The sequence below is a fragment of the Synchiropus splendidus genome, chromosome 5 (assembly GCF_027744825.2).
Source record: "Synchiropus splendidus isolate RoL2022-P1 chromosome 5, RoL_Sspl_1.0, whole genome shotgun sequence".
In the NCBI taxonomy this organism is placed as follows: Eukaryota; Metazoa; Chordata; class Actinopteri; order Syngnathiformes; family Callionymidae; genus Synchiropus; species Synchiropus splendidus.
In genome coordinates, this window is record NC_071338.1 from 14,656,308 (window position 1) to 14,670,331 (window position 14,024).

Genomic DNA, 14,024 nt, shown 5'->3' on the forward strand with positions numbered 1-14,024 from the left:
ATGCCATTGTTAGATGCTTCTTTAATGTATTTTCAGGTTATTCTTCAATCCAGAGATTACAATGCTTTGTCGATGAGTGTTATGGCCTTCGTTGCTATGATATACCCCCTGGAGTACATGTTCCCTGTCATCCCTCTGTTGCCAACATGCATGGCATCCGCAGAACAGGTAGGACTTGCAGAAGAATTACTTTTAAAATTGTACAGTTTGATGCAATTTATGTGTTTTTTTAATGTGTTGTGAGGGTTGGTTTTGTTTGTTTTGTTTTGTATTTTGAGGAATGAGTTCAAACAACCAGAATACATCATGTATTGAAGAAATTAAGTTTTTTTTATCTGGCCCTTATCGTGTTGACATAATGGCCGTTGTCTGTGTTGCAAATGTTTGCCTTCATAGTTCTTAATTTGAACTCGGTTTTAAACCCTCTCTTAACTGTAACATAAAGTGCTTTTTGTGGTGCTTTTGCCAGGTAATGAGTATGTGTATCACGTTATAACATCATAATCTTTTTTCGAACATTTCATGCTCAGGTTTGTAAGTGTAATGTTCTTGAGAAATTACTTGACAAGCTAATATTGAACAAAACTTTTCAAACCCATGGTGTTTGTGAGTGCATGCAGTTGCTATATTTCTGCCATCCTCTTATGACTAAACATTTTTTTGTCCTCATAGCTGCTTCTAGCACCAACTCCATACATCATCGGTGTTCCTGCTAGCTTCTTCCTTTACAAATCTGACTTTAAAATGCCAGATGACATATGGCTTGTTGACCTGGACAGCAGTAAGGTTAGTATAGCTCTTCAGTGTTCTTTAAAAAAAAAAGGAAATATGTAATAATGATTGACAATTTTGGGTGGAAATAATGTTTGAAAATGCACCCCCAATCTTCCAGGTTATCGCACCGACAAATGCAGAGATTTTGCCTCCTCTCCCGGAGCCCGAAGCACTCGAGCTCAAGAAGCATTTAAAACAGGTATAACAAGCTCACTTAAAGTTATCTTCCTTTCATCAGTAGACAAATCTACAGTTCATTTATTTCTTGCATACAGTGTTAAACTTCTCTTTCAGCTCTGAAGAGTAGAGACTTTCTACTTCCAAAAAGTTGTATGTACTGTAGCTGGTGTGAAAGAATTGGCAAGGAGTTTTGAAGTGCACTAACGTGGAAATGCATTTCTTTTCTTTTCTTTCTTCTTTTTCTTGCATGCTTTAGCTGTTGGAGGTAAAACAAAACTGTAGAAAAATACTGCCAAGTTTTGCTGAGGCAGTGGTGGCTGGCTTGTTTCTCCTTCCCTCCTTATCTAACTTTGTATCAGAACCAGCTTCTGATTACTATAATGCCACTTTTATCCTTGCTTCTTTATTGTCCCAGTAGATATTTATACCTGTAGACTGATCACGTGCTGATGATGTTTGATATGTGTGCTCATTGGCAAGGATGGAACTGTTGTGAGTGGAGTCTCCCTCTTTGTTATTCCTTCACGTCTTTTTTACTACTCAAAATAAGTCACTTTGCCTATGCATTGGCTTATTCAAATATAAATATTATTGGCCCTTCTGTAACACAGAAGAACCTGCTTAAGTCCTTGTGTTATGCATGTAAGGGTAATAAACAAATGTTGCTTAGTTGCGTTTTCACAACTTATTTTAATGTTCACCGCTCTATAATATGCAAAGGCACTAAAAGATTTAACAAGCTGTGTCTGCATTCGACACATTTCCCCTTGTCTTTGTTTCCTGGAAGCGTGTATGAAGCTATGGTTTCGCAATAACCTTTGGTAAACGGGCTTGTGTTATCTATGTTTTTCTCCCTTTTGAGTGATGGAGATCAATTGAAGGTTTAATTGTGATTCTGGAATATCAAAGCACTGTGATGTGGATGTGAAGGCCATTAAAATACTTGCACCTAATCTTTGAAATAAATGGGTTCACTGAACCATGTATAAAGATGTACAATATATGATAACATCAAATTTAACACTATTGTGTATTGTTTAATTAAGACTATTAATGGATACTTCATTAATCCACCCTTATATAAATAAAACAAGCTGAAGTTTGTGAAGTCTAGCCTAACATCTCCTTCAAATTTATGCAATTTCAACTCTTCAGCAATCGTGTATTATCCATCTTTATATATTGTTTTTTACTAACCTGATTTATTTCATGTTTTAATAACAATGTTCACTTGTGTTTTTGTTGACACGTGCAAGTATTTTATCAATGATGTCTCAAAGATCTGCTCTGTCCTACCACCACATTTCCCATTTTGTCTCTCTGTGTTGGTTGGTGGGTTTTAGTGGCTTGACGCTGTAGCTGTTTTTGCCTATATTTTTCATTTTGTTTTCACCCTTTTATCCTTACAACCTTTCTAACACTCAGCTACCAATTTTCTTTTCTCCTTTATTCGGTAAATTAAATTAAATATCTACAAAGCAGTGTCTGACTTACGTGATTGTACCCAATTAAGGTGAAAGCTCTGTTTAAAGGAGATACAGAAAATGAAGAGAAAGGTTGTGTCTGTTTTTCATTTATTAGTGCTGTTCCAGTGTCAGTCATGAAGTCTCATCCCTAGCTTTCTTCATGTGATTCTCCTGGCATTTCCTATCCCCCTCCTAGTGTCTGGTCAGGTTGACAGTGATCACCCAAAAGCAGATCTTCTCCTCTGATAATAAGGTTACCCAGTTCTCCTCCTGTGGAATGTGTTATGCCCCTGCACGATTATGGTTTTCTCACATTCTTTCTGCCTGTAACTACTACTTGAATTGTTTCAAAGACTTGTCAGTAAGTGCACAGCAGTGATCCGGAATGGTGCTGGCCCGATTTCGATACACTGCTTAGCTCTGGCTTCAGCATGACTGACTGTATGTGCATTGAACTTGGCATCAGTGTGTGTTGTCAATAAAATGTATGATCAATATCACAACTCAGATTGTTAACGTCCATTTTGCCCTGGCAACTAAATGCTTCACTATGCAAAGCTGAACTTTGATCCTTGATCCTGCAGCAGTTTCCTTGAAGCAAACCATGCATATTAACATCCTTCCCTTAACCCTGGCTCGTGTTTTCTTAAATGACACACCCACCAAAAGCTTTTCTGATGTAGCTGTCTTAGGTTCAATCGTGCTAGCATTTGAGTTGGCCTAGTGTGTTTTAGCCATTGTCCCTTTCAGTTATTTAAAGCTGTTTATCATTACATGAGGACATTTGAAGATAATTCTTGCGTGGACTCGTTTGGTGTCTTGATTCATTTTCCATTTGAGACATTCGATCAACCAAATTATTCAATTTCCTAAGGCAGATTTTGTTCCACAGTACATAAATGGATGTTTACATGTTTTCCAAGTCATACTTCCCTGAGCCTCAGTCCCGTAATGAGCCAGCTCATGAAACGCAAACACTGATGCTAATGGTGTGGTGGTTCATTTAAGAAGAGTCTTTCTTCTTCTTCTGCTCCAAGTGTAATTCGGGTCTGTAACTTCTTTTAGGCTTTGGCCAGTATGAGCTTGAACACGCAACCCATCTTAAATCTGGAAAAGTTCCAGGAAGGCCAAGAGATGCCGCTACTCCCTCCAGGACGAGAAAAAGCTTCACCATCCTCAACGGAGTTCAACCCCTTGATTTATGGAAATGACATTGACTCAGTGGACGTAGCCACCAGGCAAGCCCGCAGCCTATGTGTCTTGTTGATGCTCAAGTAATCGCAGAAGGATTAAGTGTTTTTTCTTTTTCTCTCAGGGTTGCCATGGTGCGGTTCTTCAACTCTCCAAATGTCCTGCAAGGTTTCCAGATGCACACTCGGACCCTGCGCCTCTTTCCTCGCCCGGTGGTGGCGTTCCAAGCCTCATCATTTCTTGCTTCACGGCCCAGACGATCTGGATTTGCTGACAAACTCTCCCACACTCAGGCTGTGGAGTTCTATGGAGAATGGGCCCTTAATCCCACCAACCTTGCTTTTCAGAGGATACATAATAGTAATTAAATCATTTTTTATTGTTTTCCATCTCCTGTAAGTGAAGCATGAACTCTGACAACAACACCTTTTTATTTTTAGATGTGTTTGATCCATCTTTAATTGGTGACAAACCCAAGTGGTACGCTCACCAGCTCCAGCCAGTGCACTACAGAGTGTATGATGGGAGCTCTCAGCTGGTTGAAGCTCTGGCTGGACCTTTGGATGATGAGGGCAATGATTCAGACCCAACAGACAGGTAAAAGGAAAGCATTTGATCACACACTTTTCTTTTCTTACTTTATTTAATGGCATTGGTGCTGTTTCTTTCTTTTTTATTAAATAAAGTAATGCATTTGTTTCAGTGGCAGTGACAGTGAAGCCTATGACGACTCCAGTTCCTCCTATTCTTCCCTTGGTGACCTTGTTAGTGAAATGATTCAAGGAGACATCCAGGGAGACACGCCAAGTAAGTTAGTCCATCATGGACATTGATGTTGTGTTTTCAAACTGCAGTAAGCATCTTCACTAAATTTGTTCCCTAGGCTTGGAGCCTCCCTCTCATGCTGCTCTTGGGGATGCAAGCGAGGTTGAAGACTTTCAGGAGTTCAGGGAAGATAATGGCTTGGATGGACGACCCAGTGGCGACGGTCCAGCTGAATTAGCAGATGGCCAACCTCTGCGATCAAGCTCTAGTACAACTGCTAGCTCCAGTCCTAGTACAATAATCCAGGGAGTGAACCACGTAGGTGGTCCAGATGCATCACTTTATTTTCAGTACATTGCAGACAGGACACAAGTGCCTGTAAAGTTTGACCTTTATATAGACTAAAAAATAGATTACATTGATTTCTTTCTTTTTCAGGATCACGGTGACACAACTGAAATTGAGGCAAATACCACCACTGCTGCTGAGCAAAACCAGATCCCGGGACTGAACATCCAGCCGCCTCTTAGATCAGCACCCGATGCTGGCCTTGTGGACAGTAAAAAACAGGAGTATGATAACCCCTACTTTGAGCCTCAGTATGGCTTCCCCTCCGAGGATGACCCTGATGCAGAAGAGCAAGTGGAGTCATACACCCCTCGATTCAACCAGAACCTCAATGGCAACAAGTGTGTTAAACTTGTTCATCACTTGAATGAATGTATCGCCATCATTCAAATGGGCTCTTTGACCAACCATGTTTACTAACAAAACTCAGCATGTTGCTACCTCTCCATCCTTTCATGGTGGTCTTGAATCTCTGGTGGTGTGATGTTCTGTGGTGGCCCGAATGAGTCCCTCGTGTGGCTTACAAAGGTTGTTATTGTGCCGTTAAACAGCCATTTAATCGTGTCCTTGTCTTTAAGGGTGTCTCGCCCACTGCGGCCCAACAGTCTGAGGCTTCCTGGGGAGTCTGATGGAGAGGGCGATTCTCATAACAGCTCACCAAACTCCACAATTTCCAACAGCAGCAACGATGGATTTGGAGGACTCATGTCCTTTGCTAGTATGAAGACGTTTTTCTACCAATTTATATCAAAGACAATCATTTTATTCAAGCTGTAATTTAATTCAGTAGTCAGTTAAGTACGTCGATTACTAGTTTTTTTGTTTACTGTTCCTCTCATTACCTATTGAGATCTGTTCAGCGAGAGACATTGATGGGTTTTTTTTTTATTATAAAAACTTCTCTATATTGTCCATGTCTTCAGGTAATCTTTACAAGAACCATGGGACCAGTTTCAGTCTTTCCAATTTGGCTCTTCCCAACAAAGCGGCGAGGGAGAAAGCGACACCATTCCCCAGTCTCAAAGGTATGATGATGTGACACTACCCCTTTTACTAATCGAACAAAAGCAGTTGCTGCACTATTTTGTTCAGGAAATTAGGGGAAAAAAAAATCTACATTAATGAAATTCGAAATTCTAGTAGCGATAGAAAAATGTTTTATATTCATATTGCTGTTTACTGTTCATACAGCCTTTGTTCATACTACTATAGTTCCAAGTACTTCCAATATAAGTGATATATTTACACTTTTTTTTCTCTGCCTCTTTTTCCCCACAATTGTTTATTTGTACGAAAGAATATTTTAATATTGATATTGAGGAGGAGATGGAGCAAGCAGGTGTGTAGAACTGCGTTTTGAAGCCTGACTTTATTTCCCCTCTGGCTTGCCAAATCAGTATGGCACTATTTGAAGGAGAATATTGAGGACAAATTCTACGTTTTTCTCTCAAAGGAAAATCCACACAGTAGTATAGTTGCCTTTCACAAATATCTTTTGGACTATTTCGAATTAATATGTCATTTAAAATGAAAATAAGTGATATTTTAAGCCACAGGTAGTATTAACATTTTTGTACTATTATCATTGTTTGTGATGTAATTGGTGTGCACCAGAATGTAGTCTGGTTAACTAGTATTTATTGGTCATCAATGAGTTATAAGGTTATTTGTCAAATTTTGATTGTCACCAGTCAGCACCAGCACTTGTCCCTATAACGCTATGCAAAGCATATAGGACAGGAAAGCTGTATGCTTTTCCTGTATTAATGGCAATCATGATCTCTCAGCAAATTCTTCAGTCGCATTTTTCATTGAAATATTTCTGCAGCAGTTAAGTATATCATGCACAGTACTCATTCAGTTCAATACAATTCAGACCACAGGGAGTCTTTCAGATGTTGACAATGCAGCGGTGGCTTTGGTAGAACAACTGATCTGCTGCAAATGCTTTTCTGCTAATGTTTCAGATATTCACTTTATTCAACCCATCCACCAGTATATACTGTATAAATGATAGACACAAAGGGGATTCTCTTATGCACTCATTTGAGATCTCAAGAACCTAAGACCTTTTGCTTTAGCTGGCATTCTCTGCGGCAGGATGGAGTGTGGTTCAGGATTACGCATATCGTTTTCTATTTTGGGACCATAGTGTTGAGCTCCCATCCGTCTTACAAGGTTTTGAGTCCTGTAGAAACTGGATTTGACTTTAATTGAGAGCAAAAACGAATGAAGCATGGAACTCTAGACTCAATACCTCCACTTCTTGTGGAATAGTTGCCATAAAAAAATCTTCTGTTCCTTTCAATATGTGTTTTGTCTTTGTTGTTCAGATGCCCCGGACAGCCCGGGTATGTTATGTCTGATGTGATAGTTTGTACTAGCTTCCTTACCCACCCTGACTAAAGCTTGATTATATCTGGAAGTAAGCCCTGTATTTGATACTAATCAAGCGCAGGAATCAAAATAGCATCCAGTTCCTTTAGAACAGTAGGTTTGTTTTCCTCTTCCATCACCGTGTCACCATGACAATTTCAACATCATAGACATTCTCTCAACATCTATTATATGCATTTCCTCTTGTCTAAGAAAAAAAATAACCCAATAGTGTCCTCTTTTATCGACTCAAAATGTGCAACCAAATCCATTCTGTTTCCAAATGTCTCGATGATCATGTGTGCTTTGAGCTTGTCGTTTGTTGTGTGACTTCCTGTCCACTTCCCTCCTAGCTGTTTTAAAAATAACACACTTTACATGGTGGATTCTTTGAAATAACAGCTTCATTATTTTGTACACTTTTTTGTCTGACATAACAATCCGAACCAACATACTCACTTATCATCATTTGGGCGATTTATTAACTTGCTGGTCACTTAAAGGGTTGATGCGTACATTTGAACATCTAGATTTTTTTTCTGTTCTTTTCATTTATTTGTTTCTTAATTTGGTGCTTTACTTACATTTCCCTGTGTCTTGTTGAGTTTGCATGGTTTGGTTTTCTTTTGGGTTGATGTTTGGACTGGTTGCGTCTGGGCTGGTGTCCCCTTCTCTTCACTTTTGCACGGCACTAATTCTGGCTTTTGTGTGCAGTATTTGGTCTAAATTCTCTAATGGAGATTATAACAGAGGCCGGACCGGGGAGTGGAGAAGGTGGGTTCTGCCCTATTGTTGAGCGAGCTGCATGCGTCTCAGAGCCAGTCAGCTACATCTCCCCAAGTCATTCTCCCATTGAAGCCTGTGATTTGTCATTGTGCTTACTGCACCATCGAGCATCAACTGCTGTGCTACTCCCTGTTTTGTTCCACCTTTCGTTAAGTGGGATTTTGTTGATCATTTGTAGATAAAATGAAACAATTATAATTTAAATTTGAGTTATCTTCTTTCATTGGCAGCAAACTTGTCCGACCAATGTTTATGAAATTATGGATATAGAGGTCCTGTTTCCTACTTTTATTTGTGAGAAGGATCTCTTTTTCAAAATTCTAGAAATAAAAACTTTTTTTTACACATTAACCCTTTTTTTACATTACCATAGTCCTTTTTTTGTTTAATGTACTCTTTAATGTACTGTTAATGTATTTTTTATTTGTTTCAAATTTGTATTATTTGCTTGTCTGTTCAGTGGCAATATATTTTTTTTTTTTCTGTAAAGCATTTATGCATGCACCCATGTAGACACTCTCACACGCATCCACTCAAAATGCATGAAAATAGGGAAGTGTCACAACATCTAAAAAAAATAGCATATATAAATTACAAGAATGTCTCATACGTTTCTTTTCCCAAGTTCCATATATGAACAGACCTTTGCTTTGTTTGTGTGTGTGTATTTTTTCTATCAAGTGGATTCACCAAAGACCCATGTAAAATTAAACAAATTGAATAAAGGCAAACATTAGTGTATTTTGACCAGAGTTTGTCATGGCTACTTGATGCCAGTTAGCAGCAACAACAGCACTATTATACGTTTTCTGACACTCATTCACTGCATAGTTTTCACTGATGTGTGAAGCCACCACTTAAAGCACTCTGTGTTTGTGTGTCTTTCATTGTGTCCTTAATTTGTCCTTCACCCCTAGCTGTACTAAAAATAGAAAAAGTTGTGTATTCCCTCAAAACATAGTTCAAACTCAGATGACACTTGTACAGAGACCTAATTAATCTGCCTCCTGTGTCAAGTCCGCTCCAAAAGTCTTCTTGTCTACTGCAGTTTTTCATTGTCTGGGTTTCCCACCAGGAGCTCGAGCGCCTCGAGCACTTGTAGACCAAAAGTCCTCTGTGATCAAGCACAGTCAGACTGTGAAGCGAGAGTCCCCGTCCCCTCAAGGTCGTGTCAACAATACAAGGTGAAATACATTCTCATTGGTTTGTTTTATCAATGACATAAGTAAATGTATTGTAATACCAATTTGCCGATGCAGTGAGAACCAGCAGTTTTTGAAGGAGGTGGTGCAGAGCGTTCTGGACGGACAAGGAGTCGGCTGGCTCAACATGAAAAAAGTGCGTCGCCTGCTGGAGAACGAGCAGCTCCGTGTCTTTGTTCTGAGTAAGCTGAACAGAGCTGTGCAGTCAGAGGAGGATGCCCGACAAGAGATTATACGTGATGTGGTAAGATTATTGTGGATCCAAGTAGGTTCAGGCAAAGTGTGTTCACGTCTCCTCTAACCAGTTCTATGTTTGAGGAGCCTGCAAGGCTTGTTTTTTAATCCTTTTGAATTGTTGAAACTTTGTTCTTAGGAGGTTAGCAGGAAGGTGTACAAAGGAATGTTGGACATCTTGAAGTGCACGGTGTCCAGTCTGGAGCATTCCTACACTAACGCTGGCCTGGGAGGAATGGCCAGTGTCTTCAGCTTGTTGGAGATAGCACGGACACATTATCAAACAAAAGGTTTGTATGTAGCTCAAATCTATTATTTTCCAACATGTGTGTAGCTTTCTTGCTAAGATGAAAAAACATCAATAAATGCTAACATGTCCATGTTTTCTGCTTGTATTCCAACCTGCCTGCTGAAAAAGATAAACTCTTGCTCTTAACTGCACCTTTTCTCTTTTTCTGCTTTTTGTTGAACTGTTTTTATACATTGACATTTTGCAACGTAAGACCCTGAAAAACGCAAGCGAAGCCCGACTGACAGTACCGGCAGTCCCGGGAACAAGGAGAGTCCCACGGGCCGCACAGAGCCTGCCCGACCCCAAGGTCTTCTGAATGTTCCCCATCTGCAGCTACCCCACCACAATACGGGCAGAGGCACTCGCCATTTTGACACCCGCAGTCTGAATGAAGAAAACTTTATTGCTTCGATCGGTGTGTACCCCACCCTGGCCTTGGTTGCATGTGCACCGTGAGATCTTGTGAAAGCACATAACCCCACGAAATCGCCCTATTCATTGAGGCAGTTTCTGATGAATTCCGGACAAATATTCCATACACTTGGCAGCAATAAACCCGATCTGAGATTCCCAAATTCTATGTAGACTTGTTTGCACTCAGAAATATAAGCCTGAAGTCAAAATATTGGTTTTTGATTGTCAAAATATTTCTATATGTTTGGAATATTTCCCTCTATCCCAGCATGATTAGTGTTTGTCTTGGCTTCTCTGATCCTCTTTTGCCCTGTTTGGAGTCTTGCTGTCAGTTTCCTAGCACCATAAATGCATGTGTTTGTTTGTCTTTTTACGTGATACCTAAATCTGCAGTAGTGGACGAGGGAAAATCAGAAGAAGCACTTGGATTAAATTGGTTCTCATCTGTGCCTTTACTGCAGGTTTCTGCGAGGCTCGCTGTAGATAATTGCAGTTCCCTTTGCTCTCAGCATGGAGGGGGGATTCATCACTCCCCGGTATACAGTCCCAGTAAGCAAACAAATTTCACAGCAGGGTGTTTGGTTTCTTCTCATTAGAAAAGAGCCAACCCAATAGCCTGTTCAAACTACTCCCACGTGATTTTCTGTGATTACTTCTGGGTCTGTATACGGGGGACACGTGTGGTGAACCACTCCGACTCCTACTTGCATTTCTCTCCTTCGAGTTGCACCCCCAATTCTACAGAATGCTGTGAGACGTGCATCCCAGCTTCTGCAACGGCTCCATTTCAACTGCTGGCTAGTCAGCCACCCAACCACATCCCATGCTCTTTTAAGAATACTCCTCCCCACTGCTCTTGAGAGCCAGCTTTCAGTGAGCTGGAGTCAGCATGTGGCTCTCCAGGACTTTGGGGCCTGTAGACTTCCATTTGATGTCATGTAGCTGTAGTAACTATAAGACGCAGCTACATGCAAACACCACAAAACACTCAGTTTTAAAATGTTTTTATTTCTTATGATTTTAATGCTCATCCACCATACATGCCTTTTCAATCTGCTCTCTGACTCTCTCTGTCTTTCTCTCCTTGCTTGCAATGCATCTTGGGTAGAATTGTGGAGCAAGCACCAGGATAAGCAAAAAGCTATGGAAAAACCGCAGAGTAAGAGACTACACACACCAAAACAGAACAAAAAATAGGCTGTTCAACTGTTTTCCTTTCCCCCTTAGCTCTTTCCAAAAAGAGATGCAATAGAGCTTACTGCATACGTGCATCTTAACGTTTAGGTCGTTGAGTAAGCTGAAATGAAAGGTCTGTCAGGCTCATACAGATTTACCAGATGGCATCAGACAGTTTTCTTTCAAAGTTCACAAGACAAGATATCTCTGTATTTTAGTTACGGATATCCATAGCGTTTTCCAAAACACTATTTACTCAGTGTTGATGGTGAAATATATTTCCAAGAGAAACAAGTAGAACCTCATAATACTTGAATATTATTGTTCCTCTGGTGTTGCTTTTGCACTGGGATTTTTGTTTAAATCCGTTTTGCCATCTGTGATTTAGTGACCTTTGACAATATTTATTTATTTTTTTATTATTGAAGATCAACATTTGTGATCTGATTTAACTTCCTCTACTTAGTTATTATTTATGTCTCTTTAAAAACTACTAAGTAGCAGTTACTGGTTCTATTATACTGAATTTCTGAAATGGGAAAAAAAAAACCTATCAGTAGAATTATGCGCCTCTTTACTGTCCATCAGTTTGTCTGCATGCCTAACTGCCTGTGTCTGTCTGTCTCTAATTGAACTGAGCCACATTGGCTGAGAGTTGATGTCCAGCGCTGCAGTTTTGTTTTGATTTATCATTTATTTCTGACGTATTCTGCACTGTGTGCTTGCCCTTTCTCTTTGTACATGTCTGATCTTTTGAAAGCTATTTGATCGTCAACCTATTTATGTGCGAGCATAAGCAAAGACAAGCTCCTTTCTTATTAAGCCAATCGATATTGAGTCCGAAGTAATGTTGCCTTCAGTAGTTGGCTAGATTATTTAGAGCATTTGGCAAATAAGATGATGCAGTGTCACTGTCGCTATGGTCTGGTGGCTTTCGAATCTCAAGACTCACGAAAAGGTAAGCAAACTTCAACGGAGAGGAAACCAGAACTGAGATGGTGTTTTGTTTTCCAGGGTCTGAAGGAGCAAAGCACCAGCGTCCCCCAGTGACGGATGCAGAGGAGAAGAAGTCTCAGATCAGCTCTGACAGTGGACTAAGTGTCAGTGGGTCTCAGGTCCGTTCAGAACATATGCCTGTGTTGTCTGCTTGTAACTATAACTATGTTTTTCTTTTGTTTGTTTAGAAAAGTGACACAGAGTCAGCGACAAGCTCCGAGCCTCCAATCCTGACAAGGAGCACCAGCCAGGACTCAGAGGCCAGCACAGTGGTAGGGCACGGCCAACTCTGAGATTCACACATGAATATAGAAATTAAACTGCATTTTTAGAAGTTTTCTGTTCTGCTTAGAAAACCAGTAGGTCCAATTCTACATGCATTGAAAAAAAGTATTTTATTCCACTGCATTAGAGATATGCAGTAGTATAAAATATTATAAAATAATGATGACATTGAAATGCACTTGTTCCCCCAACAGAATTCCAAAGTCGTATGTTTCAAAAGAGAAACAATGCTTACTTTTGCTTGTTGAGAAGTGGTGTGAGTTATTCATTATAGCAAAGCAATTCCTTCTTCTGTTTTGTATGGACTGTAAATCTTTTGTTTGCAAAATGAGTGTCATTTGCTCAAAGACAACAAACTGCAAGTCAAACATAGTCAGTGGCAGATGGAGATTTATATTTGTATGTATTTTTATTTTTCTCATGTTGTTCATCTTTCCTCTTCAGATCAGCAACAGTTCAGGAGAAACTTTGGGTGCCGACAGTGACCTGAGCAGTACAGCTGGTGATGGACTTGGGGGAAGACAACTTGCTCATCTTACTTTGTCCAGAGGGACTTTGTCAGACAGTGAGATTGAAACTAATCCAGCCACCAGTGCAGTTTTTGTAAGTTCATCTCTTTATCTGAATGACACCCTTGTTGAATTCAACAGACAACATTGGGGTCCCTGCATCTGACAAGCTTTTTCGAAGGAACATTTTATTCTGCTGTGTGTGGATTTACATTCAATTATTGTAATTTAACAAAAACAATCGTGACCCTTCAGATTAGCAAGACCCTGAATAGAACATTACCGCTTATTCAAGTGATTCGAGCCTCGCGTTGTGCTAAATTAGTGGGACAGAAGAGGTCATAATAATAATGTGTTCTATTCATCCCCAGGGGAAGACTCACACTCTGAAGCCAGGTGCAAAAGAACATTTACCTGCCATGACAAAGGGTCCACCTGCTCAGCCACTGGAGGATCTCAGCATGAGGATCTATCTTTGTGAAGGCCTCCTGGGTATGGTCTCCTTTTTTGTTGATATCTGAGGCACTGTTTGTTTTGGCTGTTGTTATTGATATCACATTTATATATTTGTCATGACAAGAAAGATGATGATGAAATGAATGATAAAGCAACATTTAGTATGAACAATGCCTGGTGAAAGTGGAAATAATTGAGTAATGTAAATGAGATATTGAGTGGGATTATAGCAGCACCAGGTGGCTTGCTGTTGCATAACTGAACCCCAAAAAGGCGGAGGCGGGAGAACAGAGAGCTCTCGAGGAATGTAGATTGCTGTGGGTGGGCGTGTAAAAAGCTGGTGGTTCTTGCGTGAGGTAAACACATACCGATGTGCACCTGTGAATATTCGCACTCAGTACTAATATGCTTTGATTGTGTCCTATTGCACTGCATTAAATGTTTCTGTGTATTATGACCATCATTGTGTTCAGGCTTTTCCCTTTATGATCATTTCCCAATCTAGCAATTCTTGTACATTCAATATTGGTTTATTAACATGCTGATAGAAGTTAGTTATCTGTGTATCCACAGT

At 40.0% G+C, this 14,024-nt stretch overlaps 1 protein-coding gene across 29 annotated transcripts in view; it reads left to right on the plus strand.

The window, feature by feature from the left end:
* The window catches only part of madd (MAP-kinase activating death domain), a 34,470-nt gene that overhangs the window by 8,403 nt on the left and 12,043 nt on the right, over nt 1–14,024 (plus strand). For 4 of the 29 annotated variants that reach the window (XM_053865863.1, XM_053865860.1, XM_053865851.1 and 1 more), the window contains exons 5-27: nt 37–168; nt 673–786; nt 893–973; nt 2,617–2,673; nt 3,486–3,658; nt 3,736–3,971; nt 4,052–4,208; nt 4,315–4,418; nt 4,495–4,694; nt 4,815–5,065; nt 5,303–5,442; nt 5,648–5,749; nt 6,022–6,063; nt 7,815–7,874; nt 8,962–9,070; nt 9,146–9,332; nt 9,462–9,612; nt 9,826–10,029; nt 11,137–11,187; nt 12,219–12,319; nt 12,389–12,472; nt 12,930–13,088; nt 13,366–13,486. In XM_053865863.1, coding sequence (XP_053721838.1) covers nt 37–168; nt 673–786; nt 893–973; nt 2,617–2,673; nt 3,486–3,658; nt 3,736–3,971; nt 4,052–4,208; nt 4,315–4,418; nt 4,495–4,694; nt 4,815–5,065; nt 5,303–5,442; nt 5,648–5,749; nt 6,022–6,063; nt 7,815–7,874; nt 8,962–9,070; nt 9,146–9,332; nt 9,462–9,612; nt 9,826–10,029; nt 11,137–11,187; nt 12,219–12,319; nt 12,389–12,472; nt 12,930–13,088; nt 13,366–13,486 — 3,016 coding nt within the window. Of the gene's footprint in view, nt 1–36; nt 169–672; nt 787–892; nt 974–2,616; nt 2,674–3,485; nt 3,659–3,735; nt 3,972–4,051; nt 4,209–4,314; nt 4,419–4,494; nt 4,695–4,814; nt 5,066–5,302; nt 5,443–5,647; nt 5,750–6,021; nt 6,064–7,057; nt 7,076–7,814; nt 7,875–8,961; nt 9,071–9,145; nt 9,333–9,461; nt 9,613–9,825; nt 10,030–11,136; nt 11,188–12,218; nt 12,320–12,388; nt 12,473–12,929; nt 13,089–13,365; nt 13,487–14,024 lie in introns of all 29 variants that reach the window. The other 25 variants (XM_053865872.1, XM_053865875.1, XM_053865858.1 and 22 more) reach the window with 14 other exon arrangements.